General features: G+C 46.4%; 1 protein-coding gene across 5 annotated transcripts in view; it reads right to left on the bottom strand.

The window, feature by feature from the left end:
• Positions 1 to 24,940, bottom strand: part of LOC139250296 (uncharacterized) — a 169,533-nt gene that overhangs the window by 20,522 nt on the left and 124,071 nt on the right. For 4 of the 5 annotated variants that reach the window (XM_070872785.1, XM_070872788.1, XM_070872787.1 and 1 more), the window contains 3 exons: positions 19,399 to 19,746; positions 16,957 to 17,101; positions 8,475 to 8,518 (listed from right to left, as the gene is read on the bottom strand). In XM_070872785.1, the coding sequence (XP_070728886.1) occupies positions 8,475 to 8,518; positions 16,957 to 17,101; positions 19,399 to 19,746 (537 nt within the window). The remainder of the gene's footprint in view (positions 1 to 8,474; positions 8,519 to 16,956; positions 17,102 to 19,398; positions 19,747 to 24,940) is intronic. The other variant, XM_070872789.1, reaches the window with a different exon arrangement.

Here is a 24,940-nt window from a genome sequence, read left to right as displayed (position 1 = left end):
CTTCAGATTAATCAACATTGGTTTACTCTTGGTTATGAAAGAGTACAGTCCATACACCTCCTCCTCTGGCATCTTGGATTGTGTATCCGGATCAGCGCTAGTCTGACTCTCATCCTCCACATGGTGTGTCGCAGCTCACTTGCTCATCTGCGGACACTTGCGCTGGAGATGCCCCACTCTCAGACAACCTTTGCAACTATATTGCTTAAATCGGCACTGCTGGTGCCGATGATTTCCTCCACAACGCCAACACGGAGAAGTCGGATAAATTCCCGCTGGCGGACTTTGGGCAGCCACAGGTTTTGCGAACGCAGCCAGATAGGCCCTGCCATGTGCCGCTCTGCCGAACACCGAATCAATCACATTTACAGTACTTGAGGAGGTTTCGTTCTTCACCGATATTTGCTTTAGACTCCTGTCCATCATCGACTGCGTCGGCGGCACTCGGGAGCAGCGTCGGAGGTGCGTGGAGAGGCCTATAAAAGGCACAGCAGGGAGTCCGGGGCCCAGCGTCGGAGGTGCGTGGAGAGGCCTATAAAAGGCACAGCAGGGAGTCCGGGGCCAGCGTCGAGGAGGTGCGTGGAGAGGCCTATAAAAGGCACAGCAGGGAGTCCGGGGCCCAGCGTCGAGGAGGTGCGTGGAGAGGCCTATAAAAGGCACAGCAGGGAGTCCGGGGCCCAGCCTCGAGGAGGTGCATGGAGAGGCCTATAAAAGGCACAGCAGGGAGTCCGGGGCCCAGCGTCGAGGAGGTGCGTGGAGAGGCCTATAAAAGGCACAGCAGGGAGTCCGGGGCCCAGCCTCGAGGAGGTGCATGGAGAGGCCTATAAAAGGCACAGCAGGGAGTCCGGGGCCCAGCCTCGAGGAGGTGCGTGGAGAGGCCTATAAAAGGCACAGCAGGGAGTCCGGGGCCCAGCGTCGAGGAGGTGCGTGGAGAGGCCTATAAAAGGCACAGCAGGGAGTCCGGAGCCCAGCGTCGAGGAGGTGCGTGGAGAGGCCTATAAAAGGCACAGCAGGGAGTCCGGGGCCCAGCCTCGAGGAGGTGCGTGGAGTGGCCTATAAAAGGCACAGCAGGGAGTCCGGGGCCCAGCGTCGAGGAGGTGCGTGGAGAGGCCTATAAAAGGCACAGCAGGGAGTCCGGGGCCCAGCGTCGAGGAGGTGCGTGGAGAGGCCTATAAAAGGCACAGCAGGGAGTCCGGGGCCCAGCGTCGAGGAGGTGCGTGGAGAGGCCTATAAAAGGCGGGACTTGTGCAGCGACAGGGAGAAGGCAAAAAAGAAGTAGAAAGAAATCAAAAGGTGACGTCACAGCCAAGAGGGTAAGTGATTGGCTGATGATTGGTGAGTAGTTTTTCTTTTTTCTCTTCTATATCAGTGAGTAACTTTTAACATTGTTGTTGCCAATTTAAGTGTATCTAAGGGTTAAGTCATGGCAGGAGAGCTCGGTCGGGTGTTATGCTCCTCCTGTACCATGTGGGAACTCAGGGACGACACCAGTGTCCCTGACGACTATATTTGCAGGAAGTGTGTCCACCTCCAGCTCCTGACGGTCCGCGTTGCGGAGTTGGAGCTGAGGGTGGATTCTCTCTGGAGCATCCACGATGCTGAGATTGACGTGAGTATCACGTGTAGCGAGTTGGTCGTACCGCAGGGAAAGGGTCCACAGCCAGATAGGGAATGGAAGACCAACAGGAAGAGCAGTGCAAGGAAGGTAGTGCAGGTGTCCCCTGTGGTCATCCCCCTGCAAAACAGATACACTGCTTTGGGTACTGTTGAGGGGGATGACTCATCAGGGGAGGGCAGCAGCAGCCAAGTTCATGGCACCATGGCTGGCTCTGCTGCACAGGAGGGCAGGAAAAAGAGTGGGAGAGCTATAGTGATTGGGGATTCAATGGTGAGGGGAATAGATAGGCGTTTCTGCGGCCGCAACCGAGACTCCAGGATGGTATGTTGCCTCCCTGGTGCAAGGGTCAAGGATGTCTCGGAGCGGGTGCAGGACATTCTAAAAAGGGAGGGAGAACAGCCAGTTGTCGTGGTGCACATTGGTACCAACGACATAGGTAAAAAGAGGGATGAGGTCCTACGAAACGAATTTAAGGAGCTAGGAGCTAAATTAAAAAGTAGGACCTCAAAAGTAGTAATCTCGGGATTGCTACCAGTGCCACATGATAGTCAGAGTAGGAATCGCAGGATAGCGCAGATGAATACGTGGCTTGAGCAGTGGTGCAACAGGGAGGGATTCAAATTCCTGGGGCATTGGAACCGGTTCTGGTGGAGGTGGGACCAGTACAAACCGGACAGTCTGCACCTGGGCAGGACCGGAACCAATGTCCTAGGGGGAGTGTTTGCTAGTGCTGTTGGGGAGGATTTAAACTGAGGATGGGAACCAATGCAGGGAGACAGAGGGAAACAAAAAGGAGGCAACAGCAAAAGACAGAAAGGAGATGAGGAAAAGTGGAGGGCAGAGAAACCCAAGGCAAAGAACAAAAAGGGCCACTGTACAGCAAAATTCTAAAAGGACAAAGGGTGTTAAAAGAACAAGCCTGAAGGCTTTGTGTCTTAATGCAAGGAGTATCCGCAATAAAGTGGATGAATTAACTGTGCAAATAGATGTTAACAAAAATGATGTGATTGGGATTACGGAGACGTGGCTCCAGGATGATCAGGGCTGGGAACTCAACATCCAGGGGTATTCAACATTCAGGAAAGATAGAATAAAAGGAAAAGGAGGTGGGGTAGCATTGCTGGTTAAGGAGCAAATTAAGGCAATAGTTCGGAAGGACATTAGCTTGGATGATGTGGAATCTATATGGGTAGAGCTGCAGAATACCAAAGGACAAAAAACGTTAGTGGGAGTTGTGTACAGACCTCCAAACAGTAGTAGTGATGTTGGGGAGGGCATCAAACATGAAATTAGGGGTGCGTGCAATAAAGGTGCAGCAGTTATAATGGGTGACTTTAATATGCACATAGATTGGGTTAACCCAACTGGAAGCAATACGGTAGAGGAGGATTTCCTGGAGTGCATAAGGGATGGTTTTTTAGACCAATATGTCGAGGAACCAACTAAGGGGGAGGCCATCTTAGACTGGGTGTTGTGTAATGAGAGAGGATTAATTAGCAATCTCGTTGTGCGAGGCCCCTTGGGGAAGAGTGACCATAATATGGTGGAATTCTGCATTAGGATGGAGAATGAAACAGTTAATTCAGAGACCATGGTCCAGAACTTAAAGAAGGGTAACTTTGAAGGTATGAGGCGTGAATTGGCTAGGATAGATTGGCGAATGATACTGAAGGGGTTGACTGTGGATGGGCAATGGCAGACATTTAGAGACCGCATGGATGAACTACAACAATTGTACATTCCTGTCTGTCGTAAAAATAAAAAAGGGAAGGTGGCTCAACCGTGGCTATCAAGGGAAATCAGGGATAGCATTAAAGCCAAGGAAGTGGCATACAAATTGGCCAGAAATAGCAGCGAACCCGGGGACTGGGAGAAATTTAGAACTCAGCAGAGGAGGACAAAGGGTTTGATTAGGGCAGGGAAAATGGAGTATGAGAAGAAGCTTGCAGGGAACATTAAGATGGATTGCAAAAGTTTCTATAGATATGTAAAGAGAAAAAGGTTAGTAAAGACAAACGTAGGTCCCCTGCAGTCAGAATCAGGGGAAGTCATAATGGGGAACAAAGAAATGGCGGACCAATTGAACAAATACTTTGGTTCGGTATTCACTGAGGAGGACACAAACAACCTTCCGGATATAAAAGGGGTCGGAGGGTCTAGTAAGGAGGAGGAACTGAGGGAAATCCTTATTAGTCGGGAAATTGTGTTGGGGAAATTGATGGGATTAAATCCCCAGGGCCTGATGGACTGCATCCCAGAGTACTTAAGGAGGTGGCCTTGGAAATAGTGGATGCATTGACAGTCATTTTCCAACATTCCATTGACTCTGGATCAGTTCCTATGGAGTGGAGGGTAGCCAATGTAACCCCACTTTTTAAAAAAGGAGGGAAAGAGAAAACAGGGAATTACAGACCGGTCAGCCTGACATCGGTAGTGGGTAAAATGATGGAATCAATTATTAAGGATGTCATAGCAGTGCATTTGGAAAGAGGTAATATGATAGGTCCAAATCAGCATGGATTTGGAAAGGGAAATCATGCTTGACAAATCTTATGGAATTTTTTGAGGATGTTTCCAGTAGAGTGGACAAGGGAGAACCAGTTGATGTGGTATATTTGGACTTTCAGAAGGCTTTCGACAAGGTCCCACACAAGAGATTAATGTGCAACGTTAAAGAACATGGGATTGGGGGTAGTGTGCTGACATGGATTGAGAACTGGTTGTCAGACAGGAAGCAAAGAGTAGGAGTAAATGGGTACTTTTCAGAATGGCAAGCAGTGACTAGTGGGGTACCGCAAGGTTCTGTGCTGGGACCCCAGCTGTTTACACTGTACATTAATGATTTAGACGAGGGGATTAAATGTAGTATCTCCAAATTTGCGGATGACACTAAGTTGGGTGGCAGTGTGAGCTGCAAGGAGGATTCTATGAGGCTGCAGAGCGACTTGGATAGGTTAGGTGAGTGGGCAAATGCATGGCAGATGAAGTATAATGTGGATAAATGTGAGGTTATCCACTTTGGTGGTAAAAACAGAGAGACAGACTATTATCTGAATGGTGACAGATTAGGAAAAGGGGAGGTGCAAAGAGACCTGGGTGTCATGGTACATCAGTCATTGAAGGTTGGCATGCAGGTACAGCAGGCGGTTAAGAAAGCAAATGGCATGTTGGCCTTCATAGCGAGGGGATTTGAGTACAAGGGCAGGGAGGTGTTGCTACAATTGTACAGGGCCTTGGTGAGGCCACACCTGGAGTATTGTGTACAGTTTTGGTCTCCTAACCTGAGGAAGGACATTCTTGCTATGGAGTGCAGCGAAGGTTCACCAGACTGATTCCCGGGATGGTGGGACTGACCTATCAAGAAAGACTGTATCAACTGGGCTTGTATTCACTGGAGTTCAGAAGAATGAGAGGGGACCTCATAGAAACGTTTAAAATTCTGACGGGGTTAGACAGGTTAGATGCAGGAAGAATGTTCCCAATGTTGGGGAAGTCCAGAACCAGGGGACACAGTCTAAGGATAAGGGGGAAGCCATTTAGGACCGAGATGAGGAGGAATTTCTTCACCCAGAGAGTGGTGAACCTGTGGAATTCTCTACCACAGAAAGTTGTTGAGGCCAATTCACTAAATATATTCAAAAAGGAGTTAGATGAAATCCTTACTACTAGGGGAATCAAGGGGTATGGTGAGAAAGCAGGAATGGGGTACTGAAGTTGCATGTTCAGCCATGAACTCATTGAATGGCGGTGCAGGCTAGAAGGGCCGAATGGCCTACTCCTGCACCTATTTTCTATGTTTCTATGTTTCTATGTTTCTATGTTTCTATGATACATGATTGAGCGATCTGGATGGCCCTTTTTAAATCCAACTCCTCCACCGCCAGAAGTTTGTGCAGGATCACATCGTGGTTGATACTGAGAACAAAGAAGTCCCGCAGCATGTCTGCCAACACTGTCCTGAACTTACACAGTCCCGCTAGACGTCTCAGGTCAGCAACGAATTCCGCCGTGCTCTGGCACTCCGATCGAACGTGTGTATAAAACCTGTATCTCGAGATGATGATGCTGTCGTCTGGCTTGAGGTGCTCCCGTACCAATGTACGCAACTACTCGTACGTTTTCTCTGTTGGATCACTAGGCATGAGTAGATTCTTTATCAGACCACAGATCTTTGAACCGTACACAGTGAGGAACACAGCTAGGCGCCGATCTGCATCGTTGACCCACTTCATTTTGTTGGCCATGAAGTACTGGTTCAAATGGCTCACAAAGTCTGCCCAATCTTCTCCCTCCACGACTTGCTCTAAAAATCCAATCGTGTTCATTTTGCAAACAAAGGTTCTTGAATTCTCGTCGCCAAATGTAATGTATGGAATAAAGGTTCAAGCTGAGTACTGTTTAACTAAGCAAGGTACAACCTTGGCTCTGTCTTATTTAGGCTCAAAGTGCCTGACTCTCAAAATGGCTGGCCTTTTATACCATGAGCGTGCTGCTCAGTGGTCTCCAACAATGACGCCATCTGGTGGCTACAAACAGAATGACTTGGACGTGGGTGCACAGGGCACAATTTCAAAATGTACAGATGACACAATATCTGGAAGTACAGTGAACAGTGAGGAGGATAGTGACAGACCAGGAAGACATAGACAGGCTGGTGAAATGGGCGGACAGGTCGCTGATTAACACAGAAAAGTGTGAAGTGATACATTTTGATCAGAAGAATGAGGAGAGGAAATATAAACTAAAGGGTACAATCCTGAAGTGGGTGCATGAACAGAGAGACCTGGGGGTACATGAGCACAAATCGTTGAAGGTGGCAGGATGAGAAAGTGGTTAAAAAAGTATTTGGCATCCTGGGCTTCATAAATAGAGGCATAGAGTACAAAAGCAGGGAAGTTATGGTGAACCTTTATAAAACACTGGTTCGGCCTAAACTGGAGTATTGTGTCCAATTCTGGGCACCACACTTTAGGAAGGATGTGAAGGCCTTCGAGAGGGTGCAGAAAATATTTACAAGAATGTTCCAGGGATGAGGGACTTCAGTTACATGGACAGACTGGAGAAACTGGGGTTGTTCTCCTTGGAGCAGAGAGGATTGAGAGGAGATCTGAGAGAGGTGATCAAAATCATGAGGGGTCCAGACAGAGTAGATAGAGAGAAACTGTTCCCATTGGTGGAAGGGTCGGGAACCAGAGGTCACAGATTTAAGGTGATTGTCAGAAGAACCAATGAGGTAAAACCTTTTGACGCAGCGAGTGGTTATGATCTGGAATGCAGTGCCTGAAAGCTTGGTGGAGGCAGATTCAATCGTAGCTTTCAGAAGGGAATAGGTCAGTACCCGAAGGGAACAGGTTTACAGAGCTACGGGGAGAGGGCGGGAGAGAGGGACTCACTGAAGTGCTCTTACAGAGAGCCAGCACGGGCTCGACGGGCCGAATGGCCTCCCTCTGTGCTGTAACCATTCCAGGATTCTATTCTATGGTTCTAATTAAATAAATCTGGAATAAAAATCTAGTATCAGTAATGGTGACCATGAAACTACCAGATTCTGGTTCCCCAATGTCCTTTAGGGAATGAAATCTGGCCAATATGTGACTCCAGACCACAGCAATGTGGTTGAGTTCTAACTGCCCTCTGACATGACCGAGCAAGACACACAGTTGTAACAAACTGCGACCAAGAAATATACTCACTGTGGGAGTAGCATCACCTCACGGGCTGCACCTTCCCAAGGGCAATAAATGCTCTTTGTGAACGATTAAAAAACCATCGGCCATCTCTGGCCACCTGCTGCAGACACTCTCACCCTGACTTTATCACTTCAAGACTCGACTATTGCAGTGCTCTCCTGGTTGGCCTCACATCCTCCGCCGAACATAAACTTTAGCTCATCCATAACTCTGCTTGCCTATCCTACACTGCAGCACTTCCCACATACACTGCGTCACTCCCCACATACACTGCGTCACTCCCCACATACACACACACACTGCGTCACTCCCCACACACACACACTCCCCACACACACACACTCCCCACACACACACACTGCGTCACTCCCCACACACACTCACACTGCGTCACTCCCCACACACACACACACACAATCCCCACACACATACACCCCATACACATACACACACTCCCCACACACACACACTCCCCACGCGCATGCACACTCCCCAAACATACATTCCCCCCCCACGCACACACACACACTCCCCGCACACACACACACTCCCCGCACACACACACACTCCCCGCACACACACACACTCCCCGCACACACACACCCCATACACACACACACACACACTCTCCACACACACACACTCCCCACTCGCGTGCACACTCCCCAAACATACACTCCCCCCCTCCCCCCACACACACACACACACCCACACACACTGTGTCGCTCCCCATACACACTGTGTCACCCCCCACACACACACTCCCCACACACACTGCGTCGCTCCCCACGTGTACTACATCACGAGTCCGGTTTGTGTGGTATAAATCTCAGTACAACACGTCCCTCACTGGACACTAAACATCAACATTGCTGAGAGAGGCGGCAAGAATTGAAGTAGAAATTGTTCCAGTGGTGAGCTCTGTTCCAAGTCTGAGGGTGAGGCACATTAGTGATGCCCGACAGAGGGAGCTTTATTCCACAGCTGACTCTCCTATATCTTCACCAGCTTGATGCAGCTATTGAGTGCTTGAAATGGGAAAGTGTTCCATTTTTCAGAGATAACAATAAGTAGAAGATTCATCCGATTGATTTTTAGAAACATCACAAAACAATAAATATTATTCGGACTAATCAGCGGAATGAGTAATGAATTGGGTTTCTTACCACTGACTGTTGCATACACCGTGTTAAGCTCTCCAGCGGGGGGCCTAGGGAGATGGTGCAGAAACAGAAAGTCAATGATTCATTTACAGCATAAATATCAGTGAATGTTTCTGTACAACAACTTCACACTGGCACTGCTGTGAGCATAAATATCAGTGAATGTTTCTGTACAACAACTTCACACTGGCACTGCTGTGAGCATAAATATCAGTGAATGTTTCTGTACAACAACTTCACACTGGCACTGCTGTGAGCATAAATATCAGTGAATGTTTCTGTACAACTTCACACTGGCACTGCTGTGAGTATAAATATCAGTGAATGTTTCTGTACAACAACTTCACACTGGCACTGCTGTGAGCATATATATCAGTGAATGTTTCTGTACAACAACATGACACTGGCACTGCTGTGAGCATAAATATCAGTGAATGTTTCTGTACAACTTCACACTGGCACTGCTGTGAGCATAAATATCAGTGAATGTTTCTGTGCAACTACACACTGGCACTGCTGTGAGCATAAATATCAGTGAATGTTTCTGTACAACTTCACACTGGCACTGCTGTGAGCATAAATATCAGTGAATGTTTCAGTACAACAACTTCACACTGGCACTGCTGTGAGCATAAATATCAGTGAATGTTTCTGTACAACAACTTCACACTGGCACTGCTGTGAGCATAAATATCAGTGAATGTTTCTGTACAACTTCACACTGGCACTGCTGTGAGTATAAATATCAGTGAATGTTTCTGTACAACAACTTCACACTGGCACTGCTGTGAGCATATATATCAGTGAATGTTTCTGTACAACAACATGACACTGGCACTGCTGTGAGCATAAATATCAGTGAATGTTTCTGTACAGCTTCACACTGGCACTGCTGTGAGCATAAATATCAGTGAATGTTTCTGTGCAACTACACACTGGCACTGCTGTGAGCATAAATATCAGTGAATGTTTCTGTACAACAACTTCACACTGGCACTGCTGTGAGCATAAATATCAGTGAATGTTTCTGTAGACCAACTTCACACTGGCACTGCTGTGAGCATAAATATCAGTGAATGTTTCTGTAGACCAACTTCACACTGGCACTGCTGTGAGCATAAATATCAGTGAATGTCTCTGTACAACTTCACACTGGCACTGCTATGAGCATGAATATCAGTGAATGTTTCTGTACAACTTCACACTGGCACTGCTGTGAACATAAATATCAGTGAATGTTTCTGTACAACTTCACACTGGCACTGCTGTGAGCATAAATATCAGTGAATGTTTCTGTACAACTTCACACTGGCACTGCTGTGAGCATAAATATCAGTGAATGTTTCTGTACAACTTCACACTGGCACTGCTGTGAGCATAAATATCAGTGAATGTTTCTGTACAACAACTTTACACTGGCACTGCTGTGAGCATAAATATCAGTGAATCTTTCTGTACAACTTCACACTGGCACTGCTGTGAACATAAATATCAGTGAATGTTTCTGTACAACTTCACACTGGCACTGCTGTGAGCATAAATATCAGTGAATGTTTCTGTACAACTTCACACTGGCACTGCTGTGAGCATAAATATCAGTGAATGTCTCTGTACAACTTCACACTGGCACTGCTGTGAGCATAAATATCAGTGAATGTTTCTGTACAACAACTTCACACTGGCACTGCTGTGAGCATAAATATCAGTGAATGTTTCTGTACAACAACTTCACACTGGCACTGCTGTGAGCATAAATATCAGTGAATGTTTCTGTACAACTTCACACTGGCACTGCTGTGAGCATAAATATCAGTGAATGTTTCTGTACAACAACTTCACACTGGCACTGCTGTGAGCATAAATATCAGTGAATGTTTCTGTACAACTTCACACTGGCACTGCTATGAGCATGAATATCAGTGAATGTTTCTGTACAACAACTTCACACTGGCACTGCTGTGAGTATAAATATCAGTGAATGTTTCTGTACAACAACTTCACACTGGCACTGCTGTGAGTATAAATATCAGTGAATGTTTCTGTACAACTTCACACTGGCACTGCTGTGAGCATAAATATCAGTGAATGTTTCTGTACAACTTCACACTGGCACTGCTGTGAGCATAAATATCAGTGAATGTCTCTGTACAACTTCACACTGGCACTGCTGTGAGCATAAATATCAGTGAATGTCTCTGTACAACAACTTCACACTGGCCCTGCTGTGAGCATAAATATCAGTGAATGTTTCTGTACAACAACTTCACACTGGCACTGCTGTGAGTATAAATATCAGTGAATGTTTCTGTACAACAACTTCACACTGGCACTGCTGTGAGCATAAATATCAGTGAATGTTTCTGTACAACTTCACACTGGCACTGCTGTGAGCATGAATATCAGTGAATGTCTCTGTACAACTTCACACTGGCACTGCTGTGAGCATAAATATCAGTGAATGTTTCTGTACAACTTCACACTGGCACTGCTGTGAGCATAAATATCAGTGAATGTCTCTGTACAACTTCACACTGGCACTGCTGTGAGCATAAATATCAGTGAATGTTTCTGTACAACTTCACACTGGCACTGCTGTGAGCATAAATATCAGTGAATGTCTCTGTACAACTTCACACTGGCACTGCTGTGAGCATAAATATCAGTGAATGTTTCTGTACAACAACTTCACACTGGCACTGCTGTGAGCATAAATATCAGTGAATGTCTCTGTACAACTTCACACTGGCACTGCTGTGAGCATAAATATCAGTGAATGTTTCTGTACAACTTCACACTGACACTGCTGTGAGCATAAATATCAGTGAATGTCTCTGTACAACAACTTCACACTGGCACTGCTGTGAGCATAAATATCAGTGAATGTTTCTGTACAACTTCACACTGGCACTGCTGTGAGCATAAATATCAGTGAATGTTTCTGTACAACAACTTCACACTGGCACTGCTGTGAGCATAAATATCAGTGAATGTTTCTGTACAACTTCACACTGGCACTGCTGTGAGCATAAATATCAGTGAATGTTTCTGTAGATCAACTTCACACTGGCACTGCTGTGAGCATAAATATCAGTGAATGTCTCTGTACAACTTCACACTGGCACTGCTGTGAGCATAAATATCAGTGAATGTTTCTGTACAACTTCACACTGGCACTGCTGTGAGCATAAATATCAGTGAATGTTTCTGTAGATCAACTTCACACTGGCACTGCTGTGAGCATAAATATCAGTGAATGTCTCTGTACAACTTCACACTGGCACTGCTGTGAGCATAAATATCAGTGAATGTTTCTGTACAACTTCACACTGGCACTGCTGTGAGCATAAATATCAGTGAATGTCTCTGTACAACTTCACACTGGCACTGCTGTGAGCATAAATATCAGTGAATGTTTCTGTACAACTTCACACTGGGACTGCTGTGAGCATAAATATCAGTGAATGTTTCTGTACAACTTCACACTGGCACTGCTGTGAGCATAAATATCAGTGAATGTTTCTGTACAACTTCACACTGGGACTGCTGTGAGCATAAATATCAGTGAATGTTTCTGTACAACTTCACACTGGGACTGCTATGAGCAGGAAAGAGCACAGAAGCTTCAAAGAACGTCTCTCTCTTAAAATGAAATTCTGCACAAGTCATGACCGTTTGGTTGATGTTCGATCGACTCCTCCTGATTGAAGTGGGTTATGTTTGTCTCCTATACATAACAACAACAATTTGTATTTATATAGTGCCTTTAACGTAGTGAATGTCCCAAGGTGCTTCACAGGAGTATTATTTGAGATAAAGAATTTGACACTGAGCCACATAAGTAGAAATTGGTGCAGGTGATCAAAAGCTTGTTCAAAGAGTTAGGTTTTAAGGAGCGTCTTGAAGGAGGAAGGAGAGGTAGAGAGGCGGAGAGGTCTAGGCAGGGAGTTCCAGAGCTTGGGGCCCAGGCAACAGAAGGTCAGCGAGCACAGGGGTGATGAGTGAGCAGGACTTGGTGCGAGTTCGGACACGGGCTGCCGAGTTTTGGATCACCTCTAGTTTACGTAGGGTATAATATGGGAGGTCAGCCAAGAGTGCTTTGGAATAGTCAAGTCTAGAGGTAACAAAGGCATGGATGAGGGTTTCAGCAGCGGATGAGCTGAGGCAAGGGCGGAGATGGGTGATGTTACGGAGGTGGAAATAGGCGGTTGTAGTTATGCTGTGGCTATGTGGTTGAAAGCTCATTTCAGGGTCAAATATGACACCAAGATTGCGAACAGTCTGGTTCAACCTCAGGCAGAAGTTGGAGAGAGGGATGGAGTCAGTGGCTAGGGAACGGAGTTTGTGGCAGGGACCGAAAACAATGAACATAAGAACATAAGAAATAGGAGCAGGAGTAGGCCATACAACCCCTCGAGCCTGCTCCGCCATTTAATATGATCATGGCTGATCCGATCATGGACTCAGGTCCACTTCCCTGCCCGTTCCCCATAACCCCTTATGCCCTTATCAGTTAAGAAACTGTCTATCTCTGTCTTAAATATATTCAATGCCCCAGCTTCCACAGCTGTCTGAGGCAGCGAAGTCCACAGATTTACAACCCTCTGAGGGAAGAAATTCCTCCTCATCTCAGTTTTAAATGGGCGGTCCCTTATACTAAGATTATGCCTCCTAGTTCTCGTCTCCCGTATCAGTGGAAACATCCTCTCTGCATCCGCCTTGTCATAGAAAAACATAGAAACATAGAAAATAGGTGCAAGAGTAGGCCATTCGGCCCTTCGAGCCTGCACCACCATTCAATGAGTTCATGGCTGAACATGCAACTTCAGTACCCCATTCCTGCTTTCTCGCCATACCCCTTGATCCCCCTAGTAGTAAGGACTACATCTAACTCCTTTTTGAATATATTTAGTGAATTGGCCTCAACAACTTTCTGTGGTAGAGAATTCCACAGGTTCACCACTCTCTGGGTGAAGAAACTTCTCCTCATCTCGGTCCTAAATGGCTTACCCCTTATCCTTAGACTGTGGCTTACCCCTTATCCTTAGACTATGCCTAAGAAAGGCAGAGAGAAATTTGTACATGATCTACATAGCACTCATCCTGGTATTGTCATGATGAAAGCCATTGCCAGGTCTCATGTATGATGACCTGGAATTGACTCTGATCTGGAATCATGTGTGCATCAGTGCAACACTTGTATGCAGCTAAATTAAAGCATCAGCGAAATCGCCGCTGAGTCTGTGGTTGTGGCCATCTAAACCATGGTCCAGGATCCACATTGACTTTGCAGGTCTCTTCCTGGGAAAGATGTTTTTAGTTGTGGTGGATGCATATTCCAAGTGGATATGGTGTATAATCATGTCATCCAGTACATCCACAGCTACCATTGAAACATAGCAACATAGAAAATAGGTGCAGGAGTAGGCCATTCGGCCCTTCGAGCCCGTACTGCCATTCAACGAGTTCATGGCCGAACATGCAACTCCAGCACCCCACTCCCGCTCCCCCGCCACACCCCCCAATCCTCCCAGTAGCGAGGACCACATCTAACTCCTTCCCGAACACATTTAGTGAATTGGCCTCAACAACTTTCCGTGGTAGAGAATTCCACAGGTCCACCACCCCCCGGGCGAAGAAGTTTCCCCCCATCTCGGCCCCAAATGGCCCACCCCCATCCCTAGACCGTGACCCCCGGTCCCGGACCCCCCTAACACCAGGAACATCCCTCCCGCATCCAACCTGTCCAAACCCGCCAGAACCCTAAACATTTCCATGAGATCCCTCTCACTCCTCCGAACTCCAGCGAATACAAGCCCAGTCGATCCAGCTCCCCCCCCTCACCCAGACACGTCAGTCCCACCATCCCGGGAATCAATCCGGTGAACCCTCGCTGTACCCTCTCAACAGCAAGAGTGTCCCCCCTCAAGTCAGGAGACCAAAACTGCACACAACACTCCAGGCACAGCCTCACCAGGGCCCTGCACAACCGCAGCAACACCTCCCCACCCCTGCACTCAAATCCCCCCGCCGTGAAGGCCAACACGCCACCCGCCCTCCCAACCGCCTGCCGTACCTGCTAGCCAACCCCCAGTGACCGATGTCCCACGACACCCAGGTCTCGTTGCACCTCCCCTTTTCCTAATCTGTCACCATTCAGATAATAGTCTGTCTCTCTGTTTTTACCACCAAAGTGGATAACCTCACATTTATCCACATTATACTTCATCTGCCATGCATTTGCCCACTTACCTAACCTATCCAAGTTCGCAGCAGCCCACCAAACTGTGCTCCAGCAAATTGTTGGGGATGTTGAGGTGCTGCCCTGGGGGAGTGGCACTGGGTCAGTGGAGCAGGAACCTGCTGTCCTTTCTCAGTATGACAGCTATCCTGATCCCACCACTGCCACTCCGCCATTGCACTTGTCGCTGGCCGTCATCCAGCCAGCCCAGACTGCTGCTGCCCAGCCTGAGGTGGTGGAGTCTACAGCCGAGCCTTCCAGGCCCAGAGCTGGTCGAGGGTGTCCTGCAAGGCCTTCTGTAGTATCTGGCCCTGACACGCAGCAGTCTTCCACCAGCCGTGCCTCAGCGGAGGAACGCTAGACTAGTTAAAGCAAAAAGGGGATAGAAGGAAATGCACAAGGGTGATTAGTAAATATATTATGTTGTTCTGATATAAATTTGGATTGGAATTTTTAATCTTTGCTGTTGTCTCTCATTTCAGTTTTGGGGCTTTGGAATGGAAGGGAAAATGGATGTGGTCATGGGGACGTCCAAAGGAACCGGGAAGTGGGATGGAACTCTGATGAGACGGTCACGGATCTCAGAATCTTATACGTATCGAAACGATCACCTCTCATTCTTCTGAATGCCAATGAGTAGAGGCCCAACCTGTGATGCAGACAGTTTCCATCTGACAGTGCAGAATTAGGTATTAGCAGGCAATAGGCTGGGCCGCTGTGGTAGTTGAGTTAGTGCAGAGGTCTATGTTGGTCAGGGTGTATTGGGCCAGTGTATTTTGTAGATGGGGTCAGGACTAGAAAAGCATTGGTGCATCTTGGAGATTAATGATCCCGGTGACTGCGTGCATCATGTTGTGTCTTTGATCCCGCTTGTCACAATGATGTCAGGAACCAGAGCTCAGAGGATAGCCTTTGTCTCTCAGGAGCCATGATCCCAGTCTGCCTTCTCCTTGAAAGAGTTTAGGCACAGTAGACGGTCTTAAAATGGAGGGATCAGAACATTCACCGCATGATGAGCTGGTCACTGAACTGCACATTGAGGGGGTTAGAAACCCCTGGAGTTCAGGAAGACCGTGGTGTAATGTGTTGAGTCCAAAGTGGGCACGGATACCAACAACAATGCCTTGGACTTTGGCGAATCCTGTGATGTGGAATAATTCCAATGCAGTGCATCACAACTAATAAAACAAAACTGCACTTTAAAAAATACAATCACCAGCCGCAGCTCTCAAATCCCACGTCCATCATCAAAAACGCTGCTGTGGAAAAGCCAGAAGCCCTTTGCGTACCGACCTGCTGAAAGCACTGGCTCACTTTATGTGGGTGAGCAGAGCACAATGGACATTGCTCCTGGGAAAACTGGGGAATGCTGCTAGGCACCATTAGCATTCATTTCCACAGATTACAAGATGTAAAATGGGCTCCTGCACATTTTCCACACGTGCGTTAGAGCGGTCTAACAGGATTCCCCGCACTATTTCCTGGCCCAGGTGCCATTCTGTTATGACCCACTGACTGGGAAGTATGGCACCAGATATTCCCAGAGTTACCAGGGATGAGGGGGTCTGTGTTACAAGGATAGGCTAGAGCGACTGAGATGGAATTTTCTTCAAACAGGAAGATTGAGGGAGGATTTGATCGAGATGTTCAAAGTGATAAAAGGAGTAGATGAGTTACAGACAGATAGACGCTTTACATTGGCAGTTATATGGAAGACACAAGGCCGTGAGCACATGGACCCCCGGCTGAGCGCACAGCCTGAAGCAGCGCTCCCACCTGGAAAATTCCAGCCGTAAAATTTCAAAGGTGCAGAAGGAGGGAAGGGCAGAAAGAGAAAACACAACAACGAGAGCACGGGACAGAGATACAGAAGGACAATAAGAGAAAGGGAGGGAAAGGTTGAGATACAGTCACATGGAAAAAACAGGTGGGACAATGAGAGTGTGTGGCAGCGAGAGAGAGAGAGAGAGCGGGCGATACAGATGGACAGAGAGAGGCAGAAGAAGGAGAAGGAGAGAAACACTGAAAGAGAGGGTGTAAAACACAAAACTCCTTTAATCACCTGAGAAGTTGCAGTGTATTTTATAACTGGGTGATTTAATGCTGTTTATGTTTGTATTTATTGACCTGTACAGCAAGAGAAAACCCTCAGTCCCCAGCTAGTCTGCCCCCATTCTTGGGCTGCTTCCATCCCCTGCACCAATCAATATCAGACTGAAATGAGACAGGAAATGAAACTGTATTTACCCTTCCGCTTTTAATCTGCTTTGAAAACATGCCCATTTTTTCACGTAGAATACTGCGGCTATGAAGATGCAGAGTAAGGCGGCTAATACCAGGTCACAGACTGCAATGCTGATGATGATATTCAGAGACCACTTTTCAGATAACTCTGTAAAATATCAAAAGGTGACGTATAGTTCAACAGCAGTCAGGTGAATCGAGTAAAGACTCGGATTCCTGTCCTTCAGAAAACCAGGTTTAATATAAGCACAACCGAGACAGGCAGCTCCCCCTCGGTATAACATTAAAACCAGGTTTAATATAAGTACAACCGAGACAGGCAACTCCCCCTCGGTATAACATTAAAACCAGGTTTAATATAAGCACAACCGAGACAGGCAGCTCCCCCTCGGTATAACATTAAAACCAGGTTTAATATAAGCACAACCGAGACAGGCAACTCCCCCTCGGTATAACATTAAAACCAGGTTTAATATAAGCACAACCGAGACAGGCAACTCTCCCTCGGTATAACATTAAAACCAGGTTTAATATAAGCACAACCGAGACAGACAGCTCCCCCTCGGTATAACATTAAAACCAGGTTTAATATAAGTACAACCGAGACAGACAACTCCCCCTCGGTATAACATTAAAACCAGGTTTAATATAAGTACAACCGAGACAGGCAACTCTCCCTCGGTATAACATTAAAACCAGGTTTAATATAAGTACAACCGAGACAGACAGCTCTCCCTCGGTATAACATTAAAACCAGGTTTAATATAAGTACAACCGAGACAGGCAACTCCCCCTCGGTATAACATTAAAACCAGGTTTAATATAAGCACAACCGAGACAGACAACTCTCCCTCGGTATAACATTAAAACCAGGTTTAATATAAGCACAACCGAGACAGACAACTCTCTCTCGGTATAACATTAAAACCAGGTTTAATATAAGCACAACCGAGACAGACAGCTCTCCCTCGGTATAACATTAAAACCAGGTTTAATATAAGCACAACCGAGACAGACAGCTCTCCCTCGGTATAACATTAAAACCAGGTTTAATATAAGCACAACCGTTAAGTTCCCTCAGTAACCTTTTCCTGCTTTCTCTCCATACCCCTTGATCTCTTTAGCCGTAAAGGCCATATCTAACTCCCTCTTGAATATATCCAATGAACTGGCATCAACAACTCTCTTTGGCACGGAATTCCACAGGTTAACTACTCTCTGAGTGAAGAAGTTTCTCTTCATCTCAGTCCTAAATGGCCTACCCCTTATCCTAAGATTATGTCCCCTGGTTCTGGACTTCCCCAACATCGAGAACATTCTTCCCACATCTAACCTGTCCAGTCCCGTCAGAATCTTATAAGTCTCTATGAGATCCCCTCTCATCCTTCTAAACTCCAGTGAATTAAGGTCCAGTTGATCCAGTCTCTCCTCATATGTCAGTCCAGCCATCCCTGGAATCAGTCTGGTGAACCTTCGCTGCACTCCCTCAATAGCAAGAATGTCCTTCCTCAGATTAGGAGACCAAAACTGAACACAATATTCCAGGTGATGCCTCACCAAGGCCCTGTACAACTGCAGTAAGACCTCCCTGCTCCTATACTCAAATCCTCTAGCTATGCACTTGGACTGGGGTAAGGTACTTTGGCTGGGGGAGGGATATACTTGGACTGGGGTAAGGTACTTTGGCTGGGGGAGGGATATACCTGGACTGGGGTAAGGTACTTTGGCTGGGGGAGGGATATACTTGGTCTGGGGTAAGGTACTTTGACTGGGGGAGGGATATACTTGGTCTGGGGTAAGGTACTTTGACTGGGGGAGGGATATACTTGGACTGGGGTAAGGTACTTTGGCTGGGGGAGGGATGTACCTGGACTGGGGTAAGGCCCTTGCTGTCTTCTGGAGAGCTCTGTACTCTGTCGCTTCAGGAAGTCAAAGTGGATCGAATTACAATTTGCAAAGTCAGTGAGACCTTGGGATGGGCGGTTCCAGTTACACATTCCAGTGAAACTTCAGGGTGTAGCTTATCCTCCACAAGGACCAATCATTGACAAAGGGTGGAGCATGGCGGCCATTTTTGCAGTACAAATAAGTGTGCCCATTTCTTTTCCCATGTCTGTTTTCCCCTCTCCCTTCTCTTTTGTTCTGAGTGGCCCACACCCAAAATGTCAACTCCTCCGTTTTCTCCACAAAAAACAGACTGGCCGAGACATTCCGTATGTTCTGTTGTTGTTCCAGAGTTTTGATCCATTCTTACATCGCCACTATTCAACTCTGGCATTTTGCACATCACTAACAACATTCCCACTCTCTGTTCCACAGCACGACAGTAACCACTGTGTCTGACGGTATATTTCCACTGGTCCACCCCACTGTGTGAAGGTTACACATGTTCCCAGTAAGGAGCTGTTACTGTGACCCTGCCAGTGTGAGCTAACATTGACTTACCGGTTACATTGAGCTGGGTCCCTGCTCCATAGATGTAGCTCCACACACTGCAGCTGTAGGCAGCAGTATCAATGAGGGACACATTCACGATGGTCAGAATGTAACTGTTACTGATGATGTTCCTGGAAGGCAGAAAACGGTCGTGGAAACCCCAGGACTTGGTAATGGTGCCATTCACAAACTGGCTCATCACCCACTCGCTGTTGTTCCCGGGTCGCTGGCAGTGCCAGTGGACATCAGCGTCACTCACACTGGCATTGTACATGGCACATTGTAACTGCACGGTTTCACCCTCTGGGACCTTGCTGACTGTTGGATGCTGAACAAGGACCGGATCAGCCAATGGATCTGTACGTGGGAAATATATGGAGTCTGACACAAAGAAATATATTTCTCCAGCGTTCAAAGTTTAACAATTTATAACATTTGGAGTTTGAAGGTTATGGGTTCATGTCCCACTCCAGAGACTTCAGCACATATCTAGACATTCCAGTGCAGTATGGAGTGCAGTAGGCTGACACTCCCAGTGCAGTGCTGAGGGAGCGCTGCACTGTCCGAGGTGCCAGCTTTTGAATGAGTTATTAAACCGAGGCCCCGTCTGCTCTCTCAAGTGGATGTAAAAGATCCCACGGCACTATTTTGAAGAAGAGCAGGGAAGTTATCCCCAGTGCCCTGGCCATTATCACATTGCTGTTTATGGGAGCTTGCTGTGTGCAAAGTAGCTGCCGTGTTTCCTACATTACAACAGTGTCTACATTTGAACAAGTACTTCATTGGCTGTAAAGTGCTTTGGGACATCATGAGGTCATGAAAAGCACTGTAGAAATTCAAATCTTTCTTTCTCAGAGTCAAAATTCGTGGGTTCAAGTCCCACTCCAGAGATTCCAGCACATATCTCGACACTCCAGTGCAGTATGGAGGGTGTGCTGCACTGTTGGAGGTGCTGTTATTGAAATGAGATGTCAAACCAAGATTGCCATCTCAGTTGGATGTAAAAGATCTCACGGCATTATTCGAAGATTAGCAGGGGAGTTCTCCCAGTGTCCAGGCCAACATTTATACCTAAAACACATGATCTGGCTATTTATTTAATCGCTGTTTGTGGGACCTTGTGTGTTTCCTAAATTACAACAGAGACTACACTTCACATGTACTTCATTGGCTTATGTAAAGTGCTTTGGGACATCCCGAGACTGAAAGGCGCTATAGAAGTGCAGGTTCTTTCTCTTAGTGTCTATCCCTGGTGCCTCCAAAAGGCCAATGGAAGGCTGGGACCAGGCATATCCGGGTCCAGGAATAATTTGCAGCCCTCCCATGCACCCCAGGCAGAGTTATAGCAGCAGAGTGGGCGAGAGCTGTGGATAAGAACATAAGAAGTTACGGACATTGGAACAGGTTCTGGGGGAGGTGGGACCAGTACAAACCAGGCGGTCTGCACCTAGGCAGGACCGGAACCAATGTCCTGGGGGGAGTGTTTGCTCGTGCTGTTGGGGAGGAGTTAAACTAATATGGCGGGGGATGGGAACCAATGCAGGGAGACAGAGGGAAACAAAAAGGAGACAAAAGCAAAAGACAGAAAGGAGATGAGTAAAAGTGGACGGCAGAGAAATCCAAGGCAAAAAACAAAAAGGGCCACTGAATATAAAGGGGCTGGAGGAAGGGTCAAAACTAAAAATCATGGTTTAAAAACTAGTCTTAAAACAGTCTACCTAAAAGCACGCAGCATTCGAAATAAAGTAAATGAGTTGACGGCACAAAGCATTACAAATGGGTATGATTTGGTGGCCAATACAGAAATGTGGTTGCAAGACCAAGACTGGGAATTAAACATACAGGGGTATCTGACGATTCGGAAAGATAGACAAGAAGGGAAAGGAGGTGGGGTAGCTCTGTTAATAAAGGATGATATCAGGGCAGTTGTGAGAGACGATATTGGCTCTAATGAACAAAATGTTGAATCATTGTGGGTGGAGATTAGAGATAGTAAGGGGAAAAAGTCACTTATAGGCCCCCAAATAATAACTTCATGGTGGGGCGGGCAATAATCAAGGGAATAATGGAGGCATGTGAAAAAGGAATAGCAGTAATCATGGGGGATTTTAACCTACTGATCGATTGGTCAAATCAAATCGCACGGGGTAGCCTGGAGGAGGAATTCATAGAATGCATATGGGATTGTTTCTGAGAACAGTATGATACAGAACCTACAAGGGAGCAAGCTATCTTAGATCTGGTCCTGTGTAATGAGACAGGAATAATAAATGATCTCCTCATAAAAGATCCTCGCGGAACGAGTGATCACAGTATGATTGAATTTGTAATACAGATTGAGGGTGAGGAAGTAGTGTCTCAAACGAGCGTACTATGCTTAAACAAAGGGGACTACAGTGGGATGAGGGCAGAGTTGGCTAAAGTAGACTGGAAAAACAGACTAAATGGTGGCACAATTGAGGAACAGTGGAGGACTTTTAAGGAGCTCTTTCATAGTGCTCAACAAAAATATATTCCAGTGAAAAAGAAGGGCGGTAAGAGAAGGGATAACCAGCCGTGGATAACCAAGGAAATAAAGGAGAGTATCAAATTAAAAACCAATGCGTATAAGGTGGCCAAGGTTAGTGGGAAACTAGAAGATTGGGAAAATTTTAAACGACAGCAAAGAATGACTAAGAAAGCAATAAAGAAAGGAAAGATAGATTACGAAGGTAAACTTGCGCAAAACATAAAAACGGATAGTAAAAGCTTTTACAGATATATAAAATGGAAAAGAGTGACAAAAGTAAATGCTGGTCCCTTAGAAGATGAGAAGGGGGATTTAATAATGGGAAATGTGGAAATGGCTGAGACTTTAAATAATTATTTTGCTTCGGTCTTCACAGTGGAAGACACAAAAACCATGCCAAAAATTGCTGGTCACGGGAATGTGGGAAGGGAGGCCTTGAGACAATCACTATCACTAGGGGGGTAGTGCTGGACAGGCTAATGGGACTCAAGGTAGACAAGTCCCCTGGTCCTGATGAAATGCATCCCAGGGTATTAAAAGAGATGGCGGAAGTTATAGCAGATGCATTCGTTATAATCTACCAAAATTCTCTGGACTCTGGGGAGGTACCAGCGGATTGGAAAGCAGCTAATGTAACGCCTCTGTATAAAAAAGAGGGCAGACAAAAGGCAGGTAACTATAGGCTGGTTAGTTTAACATCTGTAGTGGGAAAATGCTTGAAACTATCATTCAGGAAGAAATAGCGGGACATCTAGATAGGAATAGTGCAATCAAGCAGACGCAGCATGGATTGATGAAGGGGAAATCATGTTTAACTAATTTACTGGAATTCTTTGAGGATATAATGAGCATGGTGGATAGAGGTGTACCGATGGATGTGGTGTATTTAGATTTTCAAAAGGCATTCGATAAGGTGCAACACAAAAGGTTACTGTAGAAGATAAAAGTACGCGGAGTGAGATGAAATGTATGAGCATGGATCGAGAATTGGCTGGCTAACAGAAAGCAGAGAGTCGAGATAAATGGGTCCTTTTCAGGTTGGAAATCGATGTTAGTGGTGTGCCACAGGGATCGGTGCTGGGACCACAACTGTTTACAATATACATAGATGACCTGGAAGAGAGGACAGAGTATAGTGCAACAAAATTTGCAGATGACACAAAGATTAGTGGGAAAGCGGTTGTGTCGAGAACACAGAGAGGCTGCAAAGAGATTTAGATAGGTTAAGCAAATGGGCTAAGCTTTCGCAGATGGAATACAATGTCGGAAAGTGTGAGGTCATCCACCTTGGGAACAAAAACAGTAAAAGGGAATATTATTTGAATGGGGAGAAATTACAACATGCTGTTAGGCAGAGGGACTTGGGGGTCCTTGTGCATGGATCCCAAAAAGTTAGTTTGCAGGTGCAGCAGGTAATCAGGAAGGCGAATGGAATGTTGGCCTTCATTGCGAGAGGGATGGAGTACAAAAGCAGGGAGGTCCTTTTGCAACTGTATAGGGTATTGGTGAGGCCGCACCTGGAGTACTGCGTGCAGTTTTGCTCACCTTACTAAAGGAAGGATTTACTAGCTTGAAGCGGGTACAGAGATGATTCACTAGGCTGATTCCGGAGATGAGGGGGTTACCTGATGATGATAGATTGAGTAGAGTGAGTCTTTACTCGTTGGAGTTCAGAAGGATGAGGGGTGATCTTATTAGAAACATTTAAAATAATGAAAGGGATAGACAAGATAGAGGCAGAGAGGTTCGGGGAGACCAGAACTAGGGGGCACAGCCTCAAAATATGGGGGAGCAAATTTAAAACCGAGTTGAGAAGGAATTTCTTCTCCCAGAGGGTTGTGAATCTGTGGAATTCTCTGCCCAAGGAAGCAGTTGAGGCTAGCTCATTGAATGTATTCAAGTCACAGATGGATAGATTTTTAACCAATAAGGGAATTAAGGGTTATGGGGAGCGGGCGGGTAAGTGGAGCTGAGTCCACGGCCAGATCAGCCATGATCTTGTTGAATGGCGGAGCAGGCTCGAGGGGCTAGATGGCCTACTCCTGTTCCTAATTCTTATGTTCTTCTGTTCTTATGTAGGAGGAGGAGTAGGCCATTTGGCTCCTCGAGCCTGCTCCGCCATTCAATAAGATCATGGCTAATCCGATCATGGACTCAGCTCCACTTTTCTGCCCATCTCCGGAATCAACCTGGTGAACCTTCTCTGAACAGCCTCCAATGCAAGTCTATCCTTCCGTAAATACGGAGACTAAAACTGCACGCAGTACTCCAGGTGTGGCCTCACCATACCCTGTGTAGAAGTGTGACGATAGAATTAGATTAGTTCTCACTGGAGCAGGGATATTTCATTGAGAGAGGACATGAAGCAGGTTTTTAAAATGCTGAAAATAGACTGGGATATAGAGGGCATAATTTCAAAGTTTGCAGATGAGGAGGAAAGCAGCAGCCTCCAGGAGGACTGGTGAAATGGGCAGATACATGGCAGATGCAATTTAATGCAGAGAAGTGTGAAGTGATGCATTTTGGAAGGAAAAATGAGGAATGGTAATATGAACTAAATGGTGCAATTATAAAGTGGGTGCAGGAACAGGGAGCCCTGGGGGTTCACATACACAAATCTTCATAGTGGCAGGACAAGTTGATGAGGCTTTAAAAGAGCTAAAAAACCCTGGGTTTATAAATCGAGGTGTAGAGTACAAAAGCAAGGAAGTGATGCTAAACCTCCATACATCACTGGTTAGGTCTCAGCTGGACTATTGTGTCCAATTCTGGGCACCACACTTTAGGAACGATGTCAAGGCCTTGGCGAGGGTGCAGAGGAGATTTACTAGAATGAGACCAGAGATGAGGGACTTCAGTTATGTGGAGAGACTGAAGAAGTTAGGATTGTTCTCCTTAGAGCAGTGAAGTTACAGGGGGATTTAATCAAGGTGTCAAAATTCTGAGGGGTTTTGCTGGAGTAAATGAGGATGAAATGTTTCCAGTGTGGGGAGGATCAGTAACCAGAGCACACAGATTGACGATAATTAACAAAAGTACCAG

This window comes from Pristiophorus japonicus, unplaced genomic scaffold, assembly GCF_044704955.1.
Source record: "Pristiophorus japonicus isolate sPriJap1 unplaced genomic scaffold, sPriJap1.hap1 HAP1_SCAFFOLD_367, whole genome shotgun sequence".
Taxonomy (NCBI): Eukaryota; Metazoa; Chordata; class Chondrichthyes; family Pristiophoridae; genus Pristiophorus; species Pristiophorus japonicus.
This window is presented reverse-complemented; position numbering and strand designations above follow the sequence as displayed.